Source organism: Panthera tigris, chromosome B1, assembly GCF_018350195.1.
Source record: "Panthera tigris isolate Pti1 chromosome B1, P.tigris_Pti1_mat1.1, whole genome shotgun sequence".
Classification (NCBI taxonomy): Eukaryota; Metazoa; Chordata; class Mammalia; order Carnivora; family Felidae; genus Panthera; species Panthera tigris.
In genome coordinates this window covers 37,968,960-37,988,579 of record NC_056663.1, presented here as the reverse complement: position 1 = coordinate 37,988,579, position 19,620 = coordinate 37,968,960, and the positions used below count along the sequence as shown (strand labels likewise).

At 41.6% G+C, this 19,620-nt stretch overlaps 1 protein-coding gene and 1 long non-coding RNA gene across 2 annotated transcripts in view; one reads left to right on the top strand and one right to left on the bottom strand.

Moving 5' to 3' along the window:
* LOC122237886 (ankyrin repeat domain-containing protein 26) overlaps positions 1 to 19,620 on the bottom strand; it is a 299,470-nt gene that overhangs the window by 257,255 nt on the left and 22,595 nt on the right. The window contains exons 6-8 of the mRNA XM_042983310.1: positions 16,625 to 16,715; positions 12,733 to 12,769; positions 8,089 to 8,161 (exon numbers count right to left, since the gene is read on the bottom strand). Of these exons, the coding sequence (XP_042839244.1) occupies positions 8,089 to 8,161; positions 12,733 to 12,769; positions 16,625 to 16,715 (201 nt within the window). The remainder of the gene's footprint in view (positions 1 to 8,088; positions 8,162 to 12,732; positions 12,770 to 16,624; positions 16,716 to 19,620) is intronic.
* On the top strand, positions 1,861 to 4,777 carry LOC122237888. Its single transcript, XR_006216616.1, has 3 exons — positions 1,861 to 2,346; positions 3,070 to 3,195; positions 3,671 to 4,777. It is a non-coding gene; the product is annotated as an uncharacterized LOC122237888 (long non-coding RNA).

Genomic DNA, 19,620 nt, shown 5'->3' with positions numbered 1-19,620 from the left:
CCTTTGAATCTTCATTTGGCTATTGACTCTCTAAACTGATCATGGAAGGCCAGAATAAATACTTTCAAAGGCAGAAGCCTGGCTTGTATGCAGATTTCAAAAAGGAACTAACAAAACCCCTTCCTTTGCATTCCTGACCAAAATAAAAGGACATTTGAAATAAGTTTTGAAACAAAATCTTTAAAAGTGTACTTGCTATAAATGAAAACTGCTTCTAATAAAATGGCAGACATTTGTTTCAGTGTCAATTCATACCTCACATGATCAGAAACTTTGGAGTATATCATGTTGTGTATCAACAAAACACTGTCGTAGCTGCTGCTTCGTTTAGGTAAACAGAGGCTTGACCTTTTTCTTGACGAAAGAAGGGTTGGATCGAATGGCAAAGTAGTAAGAAAAACTTTTCTTAAAATTATGATGAACTAGTAGCAGAAACAATGTAGATATAGGTATGGAACTCTTCAGAATGTGTAGTAAGCATTCAAACGGCAAGTATAAGTACATGTATGTCTTAGTCACCTAAAATGTGCCAAGCACTCATTTCACTATGCACATTTTCTTTTTTACACACAACAACAATAATAATGATTATGATGATGGAGTGAGCCTTCCTACAGCTTGGTCACTCTAAGACGTTGGAGTAAAATGATGATCCGTGGTCCTCTCTGTCCAGAATGTCCCTCGCCACGGTCTACACGACTGGTCCTTCTCATCTTTCACTTGGCACCTTTTGCCACTCTCAGATCTTTTCTGACTACCAAAATTCCCACTCCCACTCTCATCCTCATCCTCACTACAAACGCCCCCAATATTCTCTCAACTAACATTGTCCATTCCCTACCGATGAAGCCTTTATAGTGACTTATAACAGATTGCTGTTGACTTACTTTTCTGCTCCGACCACAACAACCTAAACCCTCCACTTGTACACTCAGTAGCTAACTGCTTGGTACGTACTCAGTATACAAGGACCAATTAATTAAGGTCAAAACATTTACACTAATCTCACTGAGAAGATCTCAAAAGTACCAAATCACTATACCGTTGGCCCTTGAACAAAGCAAGGGTTACGGGCTCTGATGGCCATGCACTCGAAAATCCACAAATATCTTTTGAAACCTCAAAACCAAATCAAAAAAACAAAAATTCCTACCGAATTTCCTACTTTAAAAGCAGTCACACTTAAAAAGCAAAAAGTATATATGTATTGAAAACCAGAACATTAAAGCAGAATCGCTTGTATATGCTCTCTAGGTCTAATCTACCTTTTCGGCCTAGTTTGGCCATTGACTCTGTAAACTGAGCATGGGAGGTCAGAGTTAGGATAACGGAATGCTGAGCTCACCAACAATATACACAGTCGGTTAATGCATGTTTTCCCTGTTATATGTATTACATACTGTATTTTTACACTATAAACTGAAGGAAAGGTTACTAAGAAACTCGTAAGGAAGGGGTGCTGGGTGGCACTGTCGGTTCAGGGTCAGGCTCTTGACTTTGGCTCAGGTCATGATCTATACTTCCTGAGTTGAACGCTGACAGTGTGGAGCCTGATGAAAATTCTCTCTCTGCCCCCACTTCCCTACTCACGTGCTCTGTCCTCTCTCTCTCTCCCAAAATGAATAATTAAAAAAAAACCAAGATGCAAAAGAAAATCATAAGGAAGAGAAAATATGTTTACAGGATGGTACTGTATTCATTGAAAAAAATCTGTATGTATGTGGACTCCCACAGTCCAAACGCATCTTGTTCAAGGGTCAAATGTATACCTTTATGATGTCATCGCTAAGAGCTTACGGGAACTTATTATAGACCCAAATGAGAACATCAAAAACCCATTCTAACTTTGCCATTCTTTTCTGGACACAAGGGCCATTTTATTGGCCTTTGAACATCTTCCCATGGAAAACAAGTATTCTTTGGGGGGCCTGGGTGACTTAGTCGATTAGGCACCCAACTTTGCAATTGCGAAAAGCAAAGCAAAAGGTGGAGGGGGGAGTTAAGATGGCAGGGGAGGGGATCAGAATTTCCCTTGTCCCTCAAACACAGCAGTATTGAGGTCACAACACTTGGAATACCAGGGATACAGGCTGCAGAGGGACAGAAAAATCTCCGCAGGTGCAGAGTGACAGCTTGGCGGGACAGAAGGGTGTGTATGAGAATTGGGAGAAATAAAATGGGCAGCACAGGCATGCAGTGGGGGAAGGCCTTTGGTGGAGAAACGAAAGGAAGGTAGAGAGAGAGAGGCTGTGGCAAGTGCATTTGGATATGAGAAAGCCTGTCCGGACCACAGACGAAGGAGAGGTCCAGAGAGCCAGTTTCTACTTTGGAAAACAGCCGTAGAGGGTAAAAAACAGAATTTTCAAGGTGGCCACACTTTCTCTCGACCAAAGCTACCACCTCCCATGCCTGGTGGGGAGGGAGCCGCCCCTAGGCTTGGTAGCAATCTCAGGGCTACACTGGGAGAGAACACCTTGAGTATGGTGGAAAGGGGAGGTATTGCCCTGCCCAAGGGAAAAAGACCGTGCAGGCACGAGCCAGAGGCCCTCTGTCCACTGGGCAGAGTGGCGCAACTCCACTACCAGGTCCGAGCAAAGCGGGATCCTACAGGGTTTTGAATCCCAGCTCAGTACTCAGGTGGCACAGGGGACTGTGCAGCAAGGCAAGCCGGCTCCCCAGGCTATTCCGTGAGGATAGCCTAAACAGTGAGTTTTGAGACACCTCGTGTGGGCAGGATAGATGGGGTGTCGCCATGTCTCTCCCCATGACCAACATCGTGGGGCTTCAGGGAATGGACAGTGAGCCTCAGTGAAGGCAGGCCCATTACACCAAACCCTGACACTCTGTGCCTCGTAACTGCTTCTCTATAGGAGTGAGACTGACACTGATGGGACCAGATAGCCCCTGCTCTAGACCAGCACAGCCACCAGTCCCAGGCACCAAGAGACAACTCTCCTCCGGTTTTCTATCTTAGTTTGTTTGTTTGTTTGTTTGTTTGTTTGTTTTCGTTTGAGTTATTATTCTTTTGTCTTTCCTTTTCTTTTTTAATGTTTATTTCTTCATTTTGAGAGAGAGAGTGAGTGATCAAGCAGAAGAGATGCAGAGAGAGGGAGAGAGAGAGAATCTGAGCAGGATCCATGCTCTCACTGCAGAACCTGTTGGGGGTTTCGAACCCACCAACAGCGACAACATGACGTGAGCCAAATTCAAGAGTCAGACGCTTCACCTACTGAGCCACCCAGGCACCCATCTTTTCTTTCCTTTGCTTTCCCTTTCTTCTCTTTTCCCTTTTTTCTCTTTCTACTCTCCTCTTTCCCCTTCTCCCTTTGGAAACAGCCTAGTAGTCTCGAGTTGACGTGGGTCAAAGCTAATTATATATCTACATTTATCTCTATATCTTAATATATACCTATATATCTATACACAGATATATCTATAGATATATCTATAGATATTTTTTTCCTTTGATCCTCTGTTCTGGTTCTTTGTTTGTTTGATTGTGCATTTTCTCTATACTTTTCTCGATCTCCTTCTTCATTTTCCTCCCTCTCTTTCTGGATTAAGCCCTATAGCTCCTTTGAGTCACTTCCTGGTCTTTTTTTCAACTCCAGTCATTTCTCTTTTTGTTTGGGCTAAGGATTCTTCCCCATCTTCTTCCCCTTTTTTCCAGGATTACTTCAACAAACAAATCAAAGCACACCTGTTGGAAGGCCCAAACCGCCACTCCAAGTAGCGAGAACAGCAGCCAAAGACGCACCGAAAGAGTGCACACAACACACTCAAAAAAAATTTGTTCAACTGCCAGGCCCTGGACAGTGTAGGAGCTCTTTTTATTACAGTAGTACTCGCAGGTGTGGGACACAGAACAAGCTATTAACACACATAAAGGGCAGGAATCTAGCCAAAACGACGAAATCGCAGAATTCCCCTCAAAAAAATTCCGGGAAGAAAGGACAGCCAGAGAAGGGCTCAAAAGAGACAGAAACCATATATGTGAGCACATTTTTGGAATGACACTCATAAGACGCATAGTTGCGCTTGAAACCACGCATAGAAGACAGCAGACAATCTACTGCTTCAGAGATCAAGGACCTAAGGAATCGTCACGATGAACGCTGAACATGAAATGGTGTAAAGGAGATACAAAGTAAACTAGATGCAGTGACAGCATGGACGGGAGAAGCAGCAGACAGAATCGGTGAAACAGAAGATACAATTGTGGACAAAGACGAAGCAGGGAAAGGAAAGGAAGGAAATGACTAGATCACGAGGCAGGTAGTAGAGACCTAGGTGATTCAGTGAGATGAAATATTAGCCAGATCCTAGGAGTCCCAGAAGAAGAAGAGTGAGAGAAAGGGGCAGAAGGTTTTTTTTGAACAACTTATAGCTGAGAGCTTCCCTCATCTGGGGAAGGAAACGGGCATCCAAGTCCTGGCGGCACAGAGAATTCCTTTCCAAATCAACAAACCCAGGTCAACACCACGACATGCCATAGCGAAACTAGAAAACTACAAAGATAAGGAGAGGATTCTGAAATCAGCTAGGGACAAACGGGTCTTAATCGACAAGGGAAGACACATAAGGGTAGCAGCAGACCTGTCCAAAGAAACTTGGCAGGGCAGAAGGGAGGGGTAGGAAACGGTCAATGTGCTGAATGGGAACATCTGCGGCGAAGAATCCCTTCCCAGGCAAGGCTGACATTTAGAACAGAAAGAGAGAGAAAGGCTTTCCCAGACAAACAAAACCTAATGGAGTTCATGACCACTAAACCAGCCCTGCGGGAGATCCTAACGGGCGACTCTGTGAGTGGAAAGCAGCAGAGACTACAAAGGACCAGAGGCCTCACCAAAAGCATGAAACCTTCAGATAACACAATGACACTAAATCCATATCTTTAACTAATCACTCTGAATGGGAATGGACTCAATGCCGCAATCAAAAGACACAGGGAATCAGAATGGGTAAAACACAAAACAAAACCAAACAACAAGATCCATCTATATGTTGTCAACAAGACACTGATTTTAGACCCCAGGACACCTCCAGGTTCAAAGAGAAGGTATGGGGAACCACCTATCATGCTACTAGAAGTCAAAAGAAAGCTGGAGTCGCCACACTTCCACCAGACAGACTAGATTTTAAACCAGAGACTGTAGTAACAGATTCAGAAGGGCATTGGATCATAATTAAGGGGTCTATCCATCAAGAGGAGCTAACAATTGCAAGTGTTTATGCCCCCAAAGTGAAACGCCCACACATATGAATCGATTACTCACAAACATGATTAAATGTATACATACAAATACCATGATTGTAGACGACTTTAAGACTCCACTCATGGCAAAAGGCGGATCGTCAAGGCAGAAAATCAGTAAGGAAACACAGACCCAATGTGTCATTGGACCAGATGTATTCAGATATACATAGATATATATTGGCCTCATATATATACATTTATATACATGGATATCAACACCGATATATTAAGATCTTTTCATCCAACAGCAGTAGAACGCACATTCTTCTTAAGTGCACATAGAACATTCTCCAATGTCTCCAAGTGACATCCTGGGTCACAAAACAGCCCTCCACAAATATAAAAGGACTGAGATCATACCTTGCATATTGTCAGATCACAACAACGAGCACTTGCTCATTCTTTCTCACTCTCCCTCCCTTTCCAAGAGAAATGCAAACATTTCAAAAACATTTATCTCAGCCCCTTCCAAGAAAGAGAAAAACAAGGATAATAAACCTTGTGGGGCAACGAGCCCTGGATGGAAACCACACACAGACAGTAGAATTCCATAACCAATATGTTGACAATGGAGTTGACAGACAGTGATGTACTAAAAGAACAGACACTAAAGAAATAGTTTCTGCAAGGACAAATTAGGGTAGGGGTAAACCATTAAAAACGAGCCCGGTGCGGGGAACACATATGTGGCACAGTCAGTTCAGCATCCACCTTCAGCTCATGAGTCATGATCTCACGGTTTGTGGTTATCAGCCCCACGTTGAGCTCTGTGTTGACAGCTCGGAGCCTGCAGCCTGCTTTGGATTCTGTGTGTCTCTCTGTCTCTGCCCCTACCCCGCTTGCACTCTGTGTCTCTCTCTGTCTCAAAAATAAATAAACTTTGAAAAAAAATTAAAAATACCGTAATAAGCATGGGTTGAGAAGAGGGAAAAAGGAAAAAAACAAAACAAAACAAAACAAATGACCAATCAATCAAGCATGAGCTTAAGACAAAAAAGAAAAGGAAAAATGTGAGCCAAAGAAGGTAAGTGGAAACAACATACATTTTTCAACAGGTACATAAGTAGGATTGGGAATATACTATGAAAAATAGTCCCTTTTAAACCTTTTAAAGATATATGTCTTTATATATGTGTGATATATATATATATATATATATATATATATATATATGTGTGTGTGTGTGTGTGTACGTATAGGTGTACATAAATATGTATACATATAAGTGTGTATTTATATATAAGTGTAAATATATGTGTATATATGTGTATATTATATATATCTCTACCTATATCTATCTATCTATCTATATCTATCTATCTATCTATCTATATCCATATCCATCTATGTATCTATGTATATAATATTTATGTAAAAGAGAGGCTTTGATTCACAGTATATCCCTAATAATACTGACTCTTATCACTCTACAGTTATCTGGTTATAAATACTGTAATAAAGAATTTAATTTTTTTCACTATAAATAAATTGTTCAATTCCTGGCATCTATCGCTTCCGAAAAGCTAGAAATTATTACTAGACTAACAAAAGAACAGAAAAAGAGAGGTTCCTAACACGTCAACATTCACTATGGAGAAAGAATTGGGAATGAGAATTCTAGGAAGAAATGGGAACCTTTAAAGGATGTAGGTAATGGGACACAGATGGGGTTAAACCAACAAAGGCTGAGGACTTTTTCCCTGCACTTCTAAGCTCACAATGGGAGGATACTAAAAATATACTGTAACCTTCTTTCTTATGTAACTCCTGATTGCCTCAATAGAATTCATTTGCGTGTATACATGTTAAACACTAAAACGGAATATAAACTGAAGCCTGACTTTTTAAATTCACATATTTAATTGTGATATATCATGCGTATTTTGTTACTTTTCAAACTCCATTCTACGGAATTCCATTTCCCTACTCATTTGTTCACATTCAAAAACCATGACATTGCTTCTTCCAAGCAAGACTTTATTTTAGGAGCTCCAGGAGTCAAACCAGTGCGTTTCCTAACCTCCAGGAGCTTATCATGATTTAGGGACTTTGAAATGAATACTGAAATAAATATCAGATGTCTGAAACTTTAAATTTTAGAATCTGACACAAGGACTAGGAGGAGATAGTGTTCAAAGCTAGAATGGGCAAGATTTCTGAAATTAGAAATTTGACACCTTGGCTATGAAGAGCCTCTGCCCATAGAGCTACTCTTTTCAGCAAAATACGTATTCTCCGGGGAGATGCACAATTTTAACTTACTCTTCATGGAGTTATTTCAAAACTACAGGGGAACACCTTTGTAAGGTAAATGTTGAGAAATAATGTAAACACCTAGATTTCTACATTTTCTAATATGGTTTTATTCTAAATGTAGAACAAAGGATAGAGCCAAAGGAAAATCCTGTATCTCACCAAAATAAAACTTGCCCGGGGCGGGGGGCAACCTACAATAGATACTTGGACCCAATCACGTTTCATTTAGGCGTGAGTATTATCAGTCATGTTACGATCACAGTAAGAATCCTTATCCTTAAGCAAACGTCATATTGCCTCCATTGTGGGAAAGCTTTTCCCAATATAATTTGACGGTCATTATATATTTTCCAGCCCATTCTTTTATCAGCCTCCACCTGTAGGATTTACCAAAGTACAACAAAACAAAACAAAACATTCAACGCGTCATGTATCTGTAAAGTGGTTTGTTCTTGCCAACTTTCCATGACACACATAAAATGATGATACACAGGCTCCTCTTAAATTTTCAGAGTGAATAAGGGAGAAAACTCAATTCAGAGCAGGAAAGTGAGTTTCACAGGAGGGTACTTTACCTTGGTACCAAAATCTAAGTCTTGGCTAGATGAGGTAGACCATGAATCGTCAGGACCAGGTTTGTCGGAAAGCCTTTAGAGCAAAAAAATACAACAAACACATGTTCATTCATTTAAAAACAAAATTTAAAAAAGTTAAGGGAAAGGGCACCTATCTGTTTATTCCACGAAGTTTCTTGGTATAATGAAAAGTTGGCCTCTGGTTTTGTCATTAAGTTTTATTTTAATTCCAGTAATAGGAACATCCAGAGTTATAGTAGTTTAAGTTGTACAAAATAGTGATTCACCAACTCCATACTCACCCCGTGCTCATCATGACAAGGGCACTCCTTCATCCCCATCATCTCTTTCACCCCTCCCACCACTCACCTCCTCTCCACAACCATCCGTTTCTTCTCTGCAGGTAAGAGCCTATTTCTTGGTTTGTCTCCCCTTTTGTTTCCTCCCTTTGCTCGTTTGTTGCTTCTTAAGGGCTACATGAGTAAAATCATATGGTATTTGTCTTTCCCTGACTTTGCTTACCATACTGCCCTCAGGCTCCATCCAGGTGATTGCAAATGGCAAGATTGCATTGTTTTATGGTTGAGTAATATTACAGTGTGTGTGTGTGTGTGTGCATGTGCGTGTGCGTGTGCGTGTGTGTGTGTATGGACATACATATACACACACACATACATTCATATAGGGCTTCTTCTTCGTTCACTCAGCTGTCAATGGACGCTTGCGCTGGCTGTTGGAAATAATGCCGCAATAAACACAGGAGTGCGTGTGTCCCGTGGAATTCTTGTTTTTGTATTCTCTTGGGTAGTATCCAGTAGTGCAATTACTGGATCATAGGAGAGTTCTGTTTTTAATTGTTTGAGGAACCTGCATACTGTTTTCCACAGGGGCCGCACCCATTTGCATTTCCACCAACGGTGCAAGAGGTTTCCTTAGTCTCCACATCCTCGCAAACACTTGCTTCTTGTGTCTTGGAGTGTAGCCATTCTGACAGGTGTGACGTGGTATCTCGTTGTAGTTTGGGGGAGCATCTTTTCATGTGTCTGTTGACGATCTGTTGTTGTCGTTGGAAAAGTGTCTGGTTATGTGTACTGCTCATTTGTAAACTGGGCTTTTTTGGAGGGGGGTGATGTTGACATGAATCAAGTTTTTAGACATTGTGAACACTAACCCTTTACTGGATTTGCCACATATTTCCAAATTTGTTCCCCCATTCCAGAGGTTGCCTTTCAGTTTTGACTCTTTCCTTTACTGTGCAAAAGCTTTGTAGGTTGAAGTAGTCCTCAAACTTTATTCTTGTTTTATTTCCCTTGGCTCAAGAGACATAAATAGTAAAATGTTGCTACAGCCAAAGTTACAGAAATGACGGCCTGTGCTCTCTTCAAGGATTTTTTTTTTTTATGGTTTCAAGCCTCACACTTAGGTCTTTAATTCATTTTGAGTTTATTTGTGTGTATGGTACAGAAATTGGTCCAGGTTCATTCTTTGGCATGTGGCTTGTCCAGTTGTCCCAACACCATTTGGTGAAGAGACTGCCTTTTCCCCACTGGATAGTCTTTCCTGTTTGTGGAAGATGAACTGACCATACAGTGGTGGATTGATGTCTGGGTTTGCGGTTCTATTCCACTGAGCAATGAGGCTATTTTGTACGCCAGTACCCACAATACTGTTTGGATACCACACACACACAAACACATACAAACACACACGCAGACACACACACACACAATGAAATATTACGCAGCTCTAAACGAGAATGAGATCCTGCTATCTGCAACATCATGGATGTACCTAGATGGCATGAGGATAAGTGAAATAAGTCAGACAGAGAAAGACAAATCCTCTATGATTTCACTTCTGTGTAGAATGTAAAAAGGGGAATCAATGAACAAACAGAGCAAAAGCAGAAACACACCCATAAATGCAGAGATTTGACTCTTGCCAGAAGGGAGGGGAGGTGGGGGGATGGACAAAATGGGGGAAGGGGAGAGGGAAGTTCAGGGTTCCAGTTATAGAATGAATAAATCACAAGGCTCAAAGGTACAGCATAGGGAATCTAGCCTGTGGTATCGTAATAGCCTCATACATTAACAGATGGGAGCTACGCTTATGGCGATCACGGTGAAACATCCAGAGTTGTTGCATCACATATTACATTGTGTGTCACGTAGACCTCCGTTTAAGTAAACGTATCGAAGTTTAGGTTTCTATGTTATGAGTGGTAGTACTAACTAGAGATTGAAAGACTCAAAGTTCCCAAGGCCAACTTTGTTCCCACACTGGTCTTGCCTTGTTTAGGTCCATAATAACTAGCAAGACACTCCAAGCCTTCAGGGGCATTCAGCTACCCAAGGAGGGAGACTGTGATCAAAATGGTCCTGGTAGTTGTGCCTCTATTTCTCTATACGCTGCCTGAATATTTTCTTCCCTATGAGCTCCCACTCCTACATCACTCTTCGGCACGGTTCTGTGGCATTCCCCAACCTTTCAATCTGTAGCCTATGAAGCCATACACTCCTACAACAAGGATGGGCTCCAATGACCGAGGGTAGGGACCATGTCCTGCTCCTGGAGAACAAGCGAATTGGGAGTCTCACTCATCCACACAGTCACCTCAACATAGGCATGTTATCACCGATCCAGATGAAGCTCCCTTACTGATTTCACAAGTCAGACCTACCCCTGCCCAGCCCTGCAAGTACATGGGAAGGGCATCACAGATTTAGGAAAAGAGGTGGAGTGAGGAGACAGCTTGCCTTGGGCCATACATCTCTGATGTTCGGAATCTTCACCCCCACCTCCAATTCCTTGAGAGGATCTAAGCTATCCTCCCTCAGTTGGGGTGGAAGTAGGGGATATCATATTTCTATCTGCTGTAAACAGACTCTTCCCAGAAGCTCAAATGATTTTTAATCTCTCTCATCAGAAAATCTGAGGTATGCTCGCACCTTTAATGAAACCAACACACACAAAAGCAGAAAACTGATCACGACCCTCTTGAACTCTCTATTTGAATATGCCTTTCTAAACAACTCCCCTAATCCTGGGTCCTTCATTCCTGTCATTCACCTTTATCTCACTTGGCATAACCCCCCATATTCTGACATCTTTTCTCAAACTCGTATTCCTAACCAACTCAGTGTTGTTCTCCTTGAAACCTGGTCTCCTCTGCTAATTCGATTCTTACCCTCCTTCACTGTATTCATTAGACCCACTCCCCAGCCTTCTATTATTAAAACAGTTGCCTGCAAGATCAAGACAAAAAAGAAGGAAAGAAAGAAAGAAAGAAAGAAAGAAAGAAAGAAAGAAAACCAGAATTTAAATCGCATTTCTGTCACTTATCATATCCAAATAGGTCACTTCAATCTCTTTTGAGTTTCCAATTCTCCAGGGAAACAACCATTGGGCAAGGAGGTGAAACATAGGTTGACGGACCAGAGGGTGTTTTGAGGAATTAATCTCTGAGGTTCCCTAAATCTGGAGACTCTAAGTGCTTTTGATTTGGCCTCTGGAATAATGGAGAGTCCTTAAATGGCAGAAGTGGGGAAATTATTGGAAAAAAAAAGAAGAAATACCAAGGAAAAAAGAGAAGAAAGTCAAAAGGCAAAAACACAGTACAAAAAGTCATTGGAAAAAAAAAAAACTCCAAAAAAACCCGAAAAGCTTCCTAGAACTAGACAAGGATACTAGCCCAAAGGGAAACCAGCCTGGGAACTTAGGCAACAGAGAATCATATAGCAATATCCTCGAAATAGAGAGTGAGTTTAGTTAATGTAACATGGTCTACAACTAGATATCCTTCCCTTACAGAAAACTCATTTGTCTCAAGAAGAGGGGATATCACTACATGTAAGGAGTTGCCTGACAACATCTTGCTTTTTATGGAAAAGCCTTGACACCATGGCCATAGCTGACATCCACCCTAAAATCTCGGATGGTAAAAACAAGGGACTAGTTACCACTGCACTAATGACTTTGGTTGGCACCAGTGGTCAAATATATGAGGCCAAATGCTTGGACTAACCTGGGTTCTTAAGCAAACCCTAAATTAGTGTTCCGACATCATTACCTTTGACATTCTGAGTTGATCTGCCCTAGGATCTGTATCTTCATCTCAGTGCTGCTGAGGAACCAGGGAATGGATGTGGAAGCTTCACGGGCTGATGGGCAAAGCCCCTCAGCTACCCGTTAACTATGGAATCATGGTCGAGTCATCAACCTCCCTGAACCACAGTTGCCAAAGTAATAAAATGTAGGCTACAACAGCACAGCTACTTGGCAAAGCTATACAATGACTATATAACTGAACAGATGTTACCCATAGGATATAGTGTCTGGTCCAGTGTAGAACACGCAACAACTGCTTTTGTTCTCTGCGTTCCCTTAGGAGACACATGTTTTCAGTTCATTCATTCCCTTCCCTTTCCTTTCATTATCCGTTTCATTTCATTTCATTCCTTTATACTTTAAGAGTGAGTGCCCACAGAAATCGGGAAAGATATCCCAAGGAGGCTGTGAGCGCAAAACCCGACATGGGGCTTGAACTCACAAACCTGAGTTGAAATCAAGAGTCACACCCTTAACCGACTGAGCCACCCGGGTGCCCCAGCAAATGTCATTTTTACAAATCCACAAAAATCCTACCTGGCTATAGAATCTTCCTCAGCATTCTTATCTGCTCCTAAAGAAGAAAGCAAAATACAGGTTAAATCAACAATCGAAAAATAGAGGAAAATTACAAGTGTACGGCTTATGATTTGTTAAAAAGTATTGCTTTGGGACCTCACCTGGAAACCACACTACACTGAATGGTAATTATACCATTCGTAGGCTTAAAGCACTAAGAAATCTTACTTTCTCCTCTATATTGACCAAGAGCAAGAATGGGTTTTATCAGAATTTGACACCTACAGGGGAACTGATGTTTACAATGGCCATCACTGACCGACACTGTGACACTGGAGGAAACTGGTATCGTTAGGAGAATGATTATCATGAGCTGACAATGTCAGACTGAAACTAGCATGATTTTTCTGGACTTCCACTATTAGAGGAGTTGAAAGAGAGTATCTTTATTTTGCTGTAACACGGCAGAACTTCCCCAGCTCTTCAGCAGACACTCTTCAGTTTTAGGAGGAAACACCCCCTCACAAAGTGTGCTCTATAGCTATTGTACTTTGCAGCATGGCCAAACCATAGCAAACAGACTCTCCCTCGTCTTATTTCCAATGGCAACGTAAGAAGGAAAGATTTGGCATTCCACTTTGATATAGTTCTAACCTCTTGAGGCTGTCTCCTTCCATTGCTAGAGAGTCTATCTAGACCCACCGCACATCACAGAGGAGGATGATCCCAATGTGAGTGCTCTGTAGTGGTTCATGAGGTCATTTTTCTCAACCCTCCCCATTAGGTGACACACATCTAGAGAAATCATACTTTTTGTCATGGAAGGCAGAGGTCATCAGATCCTCTACTGATGAGCAACTAAACAAAACAAAGGGCAAAGAATATCTTGAATGCCTACATTCAATTACCAGGATATTTTCACTTTCTAAACATTCAAAGACATCCACTCTATGATTCTAACTACATGACACCTGGAAAGAGCAAGGCTATGGAGCTAAGGGTTGGGGTGAATGTAGGGAGAAACGGGCACAGCACAGAGGACTTTTCAGGCAGTGGAACTCTTTCACACGGTACCACAAAGGTGGATTCACATCATTACACATGTTAAGACTCATAGAATGTATAACACCAAGGCTGAACACTAATGCAAATTAGAGACTTGGCCTCCAAATGAAGAGTTCGTGTCCAGAGAAAATGCGCCACTGTTGTCAGGGTGCCTGGGTGGCTCAGTTGGTTCAGCATCCAACTCTGGATCTGAGCTCAGGTCATGATCTCACAGTTCATGGGATCAAGTCCTGCATCAGGCTCTGGGCTGACAGCACAGGATTCTTTCCCCCCTCTCCCTCTGCCCCTTGGCTGCTCACACGCATGCATGCTCTCTCGCTCAAAACTCAACCAAGGAACTGAAAAAAAAAATTCCTACTCAAAATGGACCACTGTCGTGCAAGATGTTAACAACAGGAGAGGCTAGGCGTGTACGGGAGCATGGTATGGTATATGGAGACTCTCTGTACTTCCTATTATATTTTGCTGTGAACTTAAAACTGATGTAAAACATCAGGCTTACTAAATGTATGAAACAACAAAAACAACAAAATATGGTTTCCATTGAAGCTACTCTTAGCATATACTAACTCATGATACAGTCACCTTGAACATTAAAATAGAGATCAAAGTAACACAATAGGGGTACTGTCTCCCATTTGGAAGTATATGAAAATGCATAAACAAAACACAAAAATACCACAGTTACTTGTATACTTAGGCAACAAAACAATTGATGAATATGATCCAAAATCTTATACCTATAAACAGGGGTTCAGCACCATAGGAATCAAACCTGGGTTTTCCATATAATTACGAGATTTTCATTCTAATTTTAAATCAAAAATCATTATGTTGATCATACCTCAGAATCATAATGAAAGCTTAATCACATAAAAAAAAAGATTATAATGACCTCATATTGCCCTAGTAATTTTTATACAAATACCTACTTCATATGGATGATGAAACTGAAACCAGTACCATGGTAACCATCATGTTACTTGCTAGTAAAACAAAATTTGAAGACACCACCAAAAATGACGTCAGGGCTATAATTCCTATGCAGAACAGATTTCATCCAGCAGGCCAAAGATGGCTACCCTCAGAACATCCTACTTGAATGACTGGCCCTTGGTTGTTCCCTGGGATCTTGGATTTAAGGAGGGTTCCCACCATTCCCTAGCTGGTTAAGAGTGGTTCACTGTGCCTAAGTGCTGGTACAAGCAATGTCCTTAAGGCTGTACACTTGATTTCCTTGGTGGAAACCTGGAATTTTGGGACATGCTAAGGAGAAGATGCCTATGTGATTAGCATTTGATGAAAACCTCGGGCACTGAGTATCCATAAGCCTCGTACTGGCAGACAACATTTCACTTGTGCTGTCCTAATTTCATGCTGGAGGAATTTAGCACATCCTGCTAACTCCATAGAGAAAGGATTGCTGGAAGCCTGCGCTTGGTTTCCTCTGGTCTTCACCCCATGCACCATTGCTCGGTGCTCATTGGCCTTTCTAGCCTGTCCCCATACCAAGCCACACGCATGACTACAACTATATGCTGAGTCCTGTGAGCTCTTCTAGTGAATAATCAAATCTGGGTGTCATTGGGATGCCTCTAACACAACTGCATTATATGGAATTTTATTGTTTCGGTTGATGTCTTTCACGTGGTTACAGTCAGAAGGTTATGTCACAGAATACCTTTCCTGGAATCTCTTTTCTTGGTGTTTGCCTTGAAAATTCCTACATCCCTACATATCCATTTGAAGAAAGGTTTAAAAGGAATAGATGAAATCATGATGTCAGAAAGTGTGAAACAAGCAACAATCTTATTTTACTCTGAAAAAAAAAAAAAAACAGAGAGAGAGAGCAAATCCTGGTGATTGCCCCTATGTTCTACCATATAAAAGTTCTCTGAAATATGAAAAGTCAGTTAATTTTCTCCAACTACCTAGGACTTAGTTCATTTTTCTGGCAGATAGGAATCAAAGAAGTAACAGGGATCATTCTACAACAATCAGAACTGTCAGACAGAATATGAAAACATACTACTGATTATAGTGTTCTTTTGTTTCTTTTCCTTATGTTCCTAGAACATTAAAAATATAGTTCACCTATTAAAGGCAGTTATCGCCAAAATAATCAAAACTCACAAATACGGCATCCAAAATGTCAGATGAGTTATCTTGATGTCTCCCTATCTGACCCTCCTTCCAATTCTCTTATTTTGCCCTAAATGATACTACCGTATGAAGTACCCCCATTTTATATGGCATTAACGTATATACATTTATCACTGACTACAAATGCTTATGTTCGTTCACCCATGGTAGTTAGGACATAACTCTGCATCATCAGCTAGGTCAGTCCTTAATGTCTTGCCAACAGTGAGGATCACAGTAAGAGTGGGGACATTCGGGGATACTACTCTGACAAATTCTGGTACGAGAAGCTCACCTGATAGTGTTGCTGCATTTCAAATAGTCTGCTCTTCCCTTTAAAGGACTAGTGTATTTTACCACCTTCCAGTAGAAACACAATACACACCGGCTTACTTCCCTTCATTTACTCCCTGTAGTCTCCGCCATTCACATCATTCCCTGTTTGGCTCGTCTCTTCTTTCCTGAGGTTCCTTAGGCCTTCCAGTGTGTTGAAAGGGAACTAGCCATTTAGGTCCTTTGGTGGCACTCTCAATTTAATCTGTTGCTGACACCACATACGATATGCAACTTATCTCCTTTTCACATCTCTTTCTCTTTCCTATGCACTTAACAGGCCGTTTTCTTTAGATATTAGAATATATCAGTATTCCTGTTTGAAATCAACATTCTGTCAAATGACCTTTGAATAAAATACAGTTCTTACCTTCTACTTGTCCATTTAATACACGTTGCCCTTTCTGATCCACAGCTCCAGAGACATGAGGAACATCTTTGTTGGGCTTCTCAGACACACACTGTTAAAAGGAGCATCAGTAATGAGTTGCGTGAAGACTTCCTAATCCTTTTCCAAGAAAATATCTGAATTTATGATTTTAATAACTATCAGACTTACAAATAAGAAAACCGTATTGAACACCAAAACATTTAAATACAAAACCTCATATATGCTCTCTTGATTCAGCGTCCCTTTGAATCTTCATTTGGCTATTGACTCTCTAAACTGATCATGGAAGGCCAGAATAAATACTTTCAAAGGCAGAAGCCTGGCTTGTATGCAGATTTCAAAAAGGAACTAACAAAACCCCTTCCTTTGCATTCCTGACCAAAATAAAAGGACATTTGAAATAAGTTTTGAAACAAAATCTTTAAAAGTGTACTTGCTATAAATGAAAACTGCTTCTAATAAAATGGCAGACATTTGTTTCAGTGTCAATTCATACCTCACATGATCAGAAACTTTGGAGTATATCATGTTGTGTATCAACAAAACACTGTCGTAGCTGCTGCTTCGTTTAGGTAAACAGAGGCTTGACCTTTTTCTTGACGAAAGAAGGGTTGGATCGAATGGCAAAGTAGTAAGAAAAACTTTTCTTAAAATTATGATGAACTAGTAGCAGAAACAATGTAGATATAGGTATGGAACTCTTCAGAATGTGTAGTAAGCATTCAAACGGCAAGTATAAGTACATGTATGTCTTAGTCACCTAAAATGTGCCAAGCACTCATTTCACTATGCACATTTTCTTTTTTACACACAACAACAATAATAATGATTATGATGATGGAGTGAGCCTTCCTACAGCTTGGTCACTCTAAGACGTTGGAGTAAAATGATGATCCGTGGTCCTCTCTGTCCAGAATGTCCCTCGCCACGGTCTACACGACTGGTCCTTCTCATCTTTCACTTGGCACCTTTTGCCACTCTCAGATCTTTTCTGACTACCAAAATTCCCACTCCCACTCTCATCCTCATCCTCACTACAAACGCCCCCAATATTCTCTCAACTAACATTGTCCATTCCCTACCGATGAAGCCTTTATAGTGACTTATAACAGATTGCTGTTGACTTACTTTTCTGCTCCGACCACAACAACCTAAACCCTCCACTTGTACACTCAGTAGCTAACTGCTTGGTACGTACTCAGTATACAAGGACCAATTAATTAAGGTCAAAACATTTACACTAATCTCACTGAGAAGATCTCAAAAGTACCAAATCACTATACCGTTGGCCCTTGAACAAAGCAAGGGTTACGGGCTCTGATGGCCATGCACTCGAAAATCCACAAATATCTTTTGAAACCTCAAAACCAAATCAAAAAAACAAAAATTCCTACCGAATTTCCTACTTTAAAAGCAGTCACACTTAAAAAGCAAAAAGTATATATGTATTGAAAACCAGAACATTAAAGCAGAATCGCTTGTATATGCTCTCTAGGTCTAATCTACCTTTTCGGCCTAGTTTGGCCATTGACTCTGTAAACTGAGCATGGGAGGTCAGAGTTAGGATAACGGAATGCTGAGCTCACCAACAATATACACAGTCGGTTAATGCATGTTTTCCCTGTTATATGTATTACATACTGTATTTTTACACTATAAACTGAAGGAAAGGTTACTAAGAAACTCGTAAGGAAGGGGTGCTGGGTGGCACTGTCGGTTCAGGGTCAGGCTCTTGACTTTGGCTCAGGTCATGATCTATACTTCCTGAGTTGAACGCTGACAGTGTGGAGCCTGATGAAAATTCTCTCTCTGCCCCCACTTCCCTACTCACGTGCTCTGTCCTCTCTCTCTCTCCCAAAATGAATAATTAAAAAAAAACCAAGATGCAAAAGAAAATCATAAGGAAGAGAAAATATGTTTACAGGATGGTACTGTATTCATTGAAAAAAATCTGTATGTATGTGGACTCCCACAGTCCAAACGCATCTTGTTCAAGGGTCAAATGTATACCTTTATGATGTCATCGCTAAGAGCTTACGGGAACTTATTATAGACCCAAATGAGAACATCAAAAACCCATTCTAACTTTGCCATTCTTTTCTGGACACAAGGGCCATTTTATTGGCCTTTGAACATCTTCCCATGGAAAACAAGTATTCTTTGGGGGGCCTGGGTGACTTAGTCGATTAGGCACCCAACTTTGCAATTGCGAAAAGCAAAGCAAAAGGTGGAGGGGGGAGTTAAGATGGCAGGGGAGGGGATCAGAATTTCCCTTGTCCCTCAAACACAGCAGTATTGAGGTCACAACACTTGGAATACCAGGGATACAGGCTGCAGAGGGACAGAAAAATCTCCGCAGGTGCAGAGTGACAGCTTGGCGGGACAGAAGGGTGTGTATGAGAATTGGGAGAAATAAAATGGGCAGCACAGGCATGCAGTGGGGGAAGGCCTTTGGTGGAGAAACGAAAGGAAGGTAGAGAGAGAGAGGCTGTGGCAAGTGCATTTGGATATGAGAAAGCCTGTCCGGACCACAGACGAAGGAGAGGTCCAGAGAGCCAGTTTCTACTTTGGAAAACAGCCGTAGAGGGTAAAAAACAGAATTTTCAAGGTGGCCACACTTTCTCTCGACCAAAGCTACCACCTCCCATGCCTGGTGGGGAGGGAGCCGCCCCTAGGCTTGGTAGCAATCTCAGGGCTACACTGGGAGAGAACACCTTGAGTATGGTGGAAAGGGGAGGTATTGCCCTGCCCAAGGGAAAAAGACCGTGCAGGCACGAGCCAGAGGCCCTCTGTCCACTGGGCAGAGTGGCGCAACTCCACTACCAGGTCCGAGCAAAGCGGGATCCTACAGGGTTTTGAATCCCAGCTCAGTACTCAGGTGGCACAGGGGACTGTGCAGCAAGGCAAGCCGGCTCCCCAGGCTATTCCGTGAGGATAGCCTAAACAGTGAGTTTTGAGACACCTCGTGTGGGCAG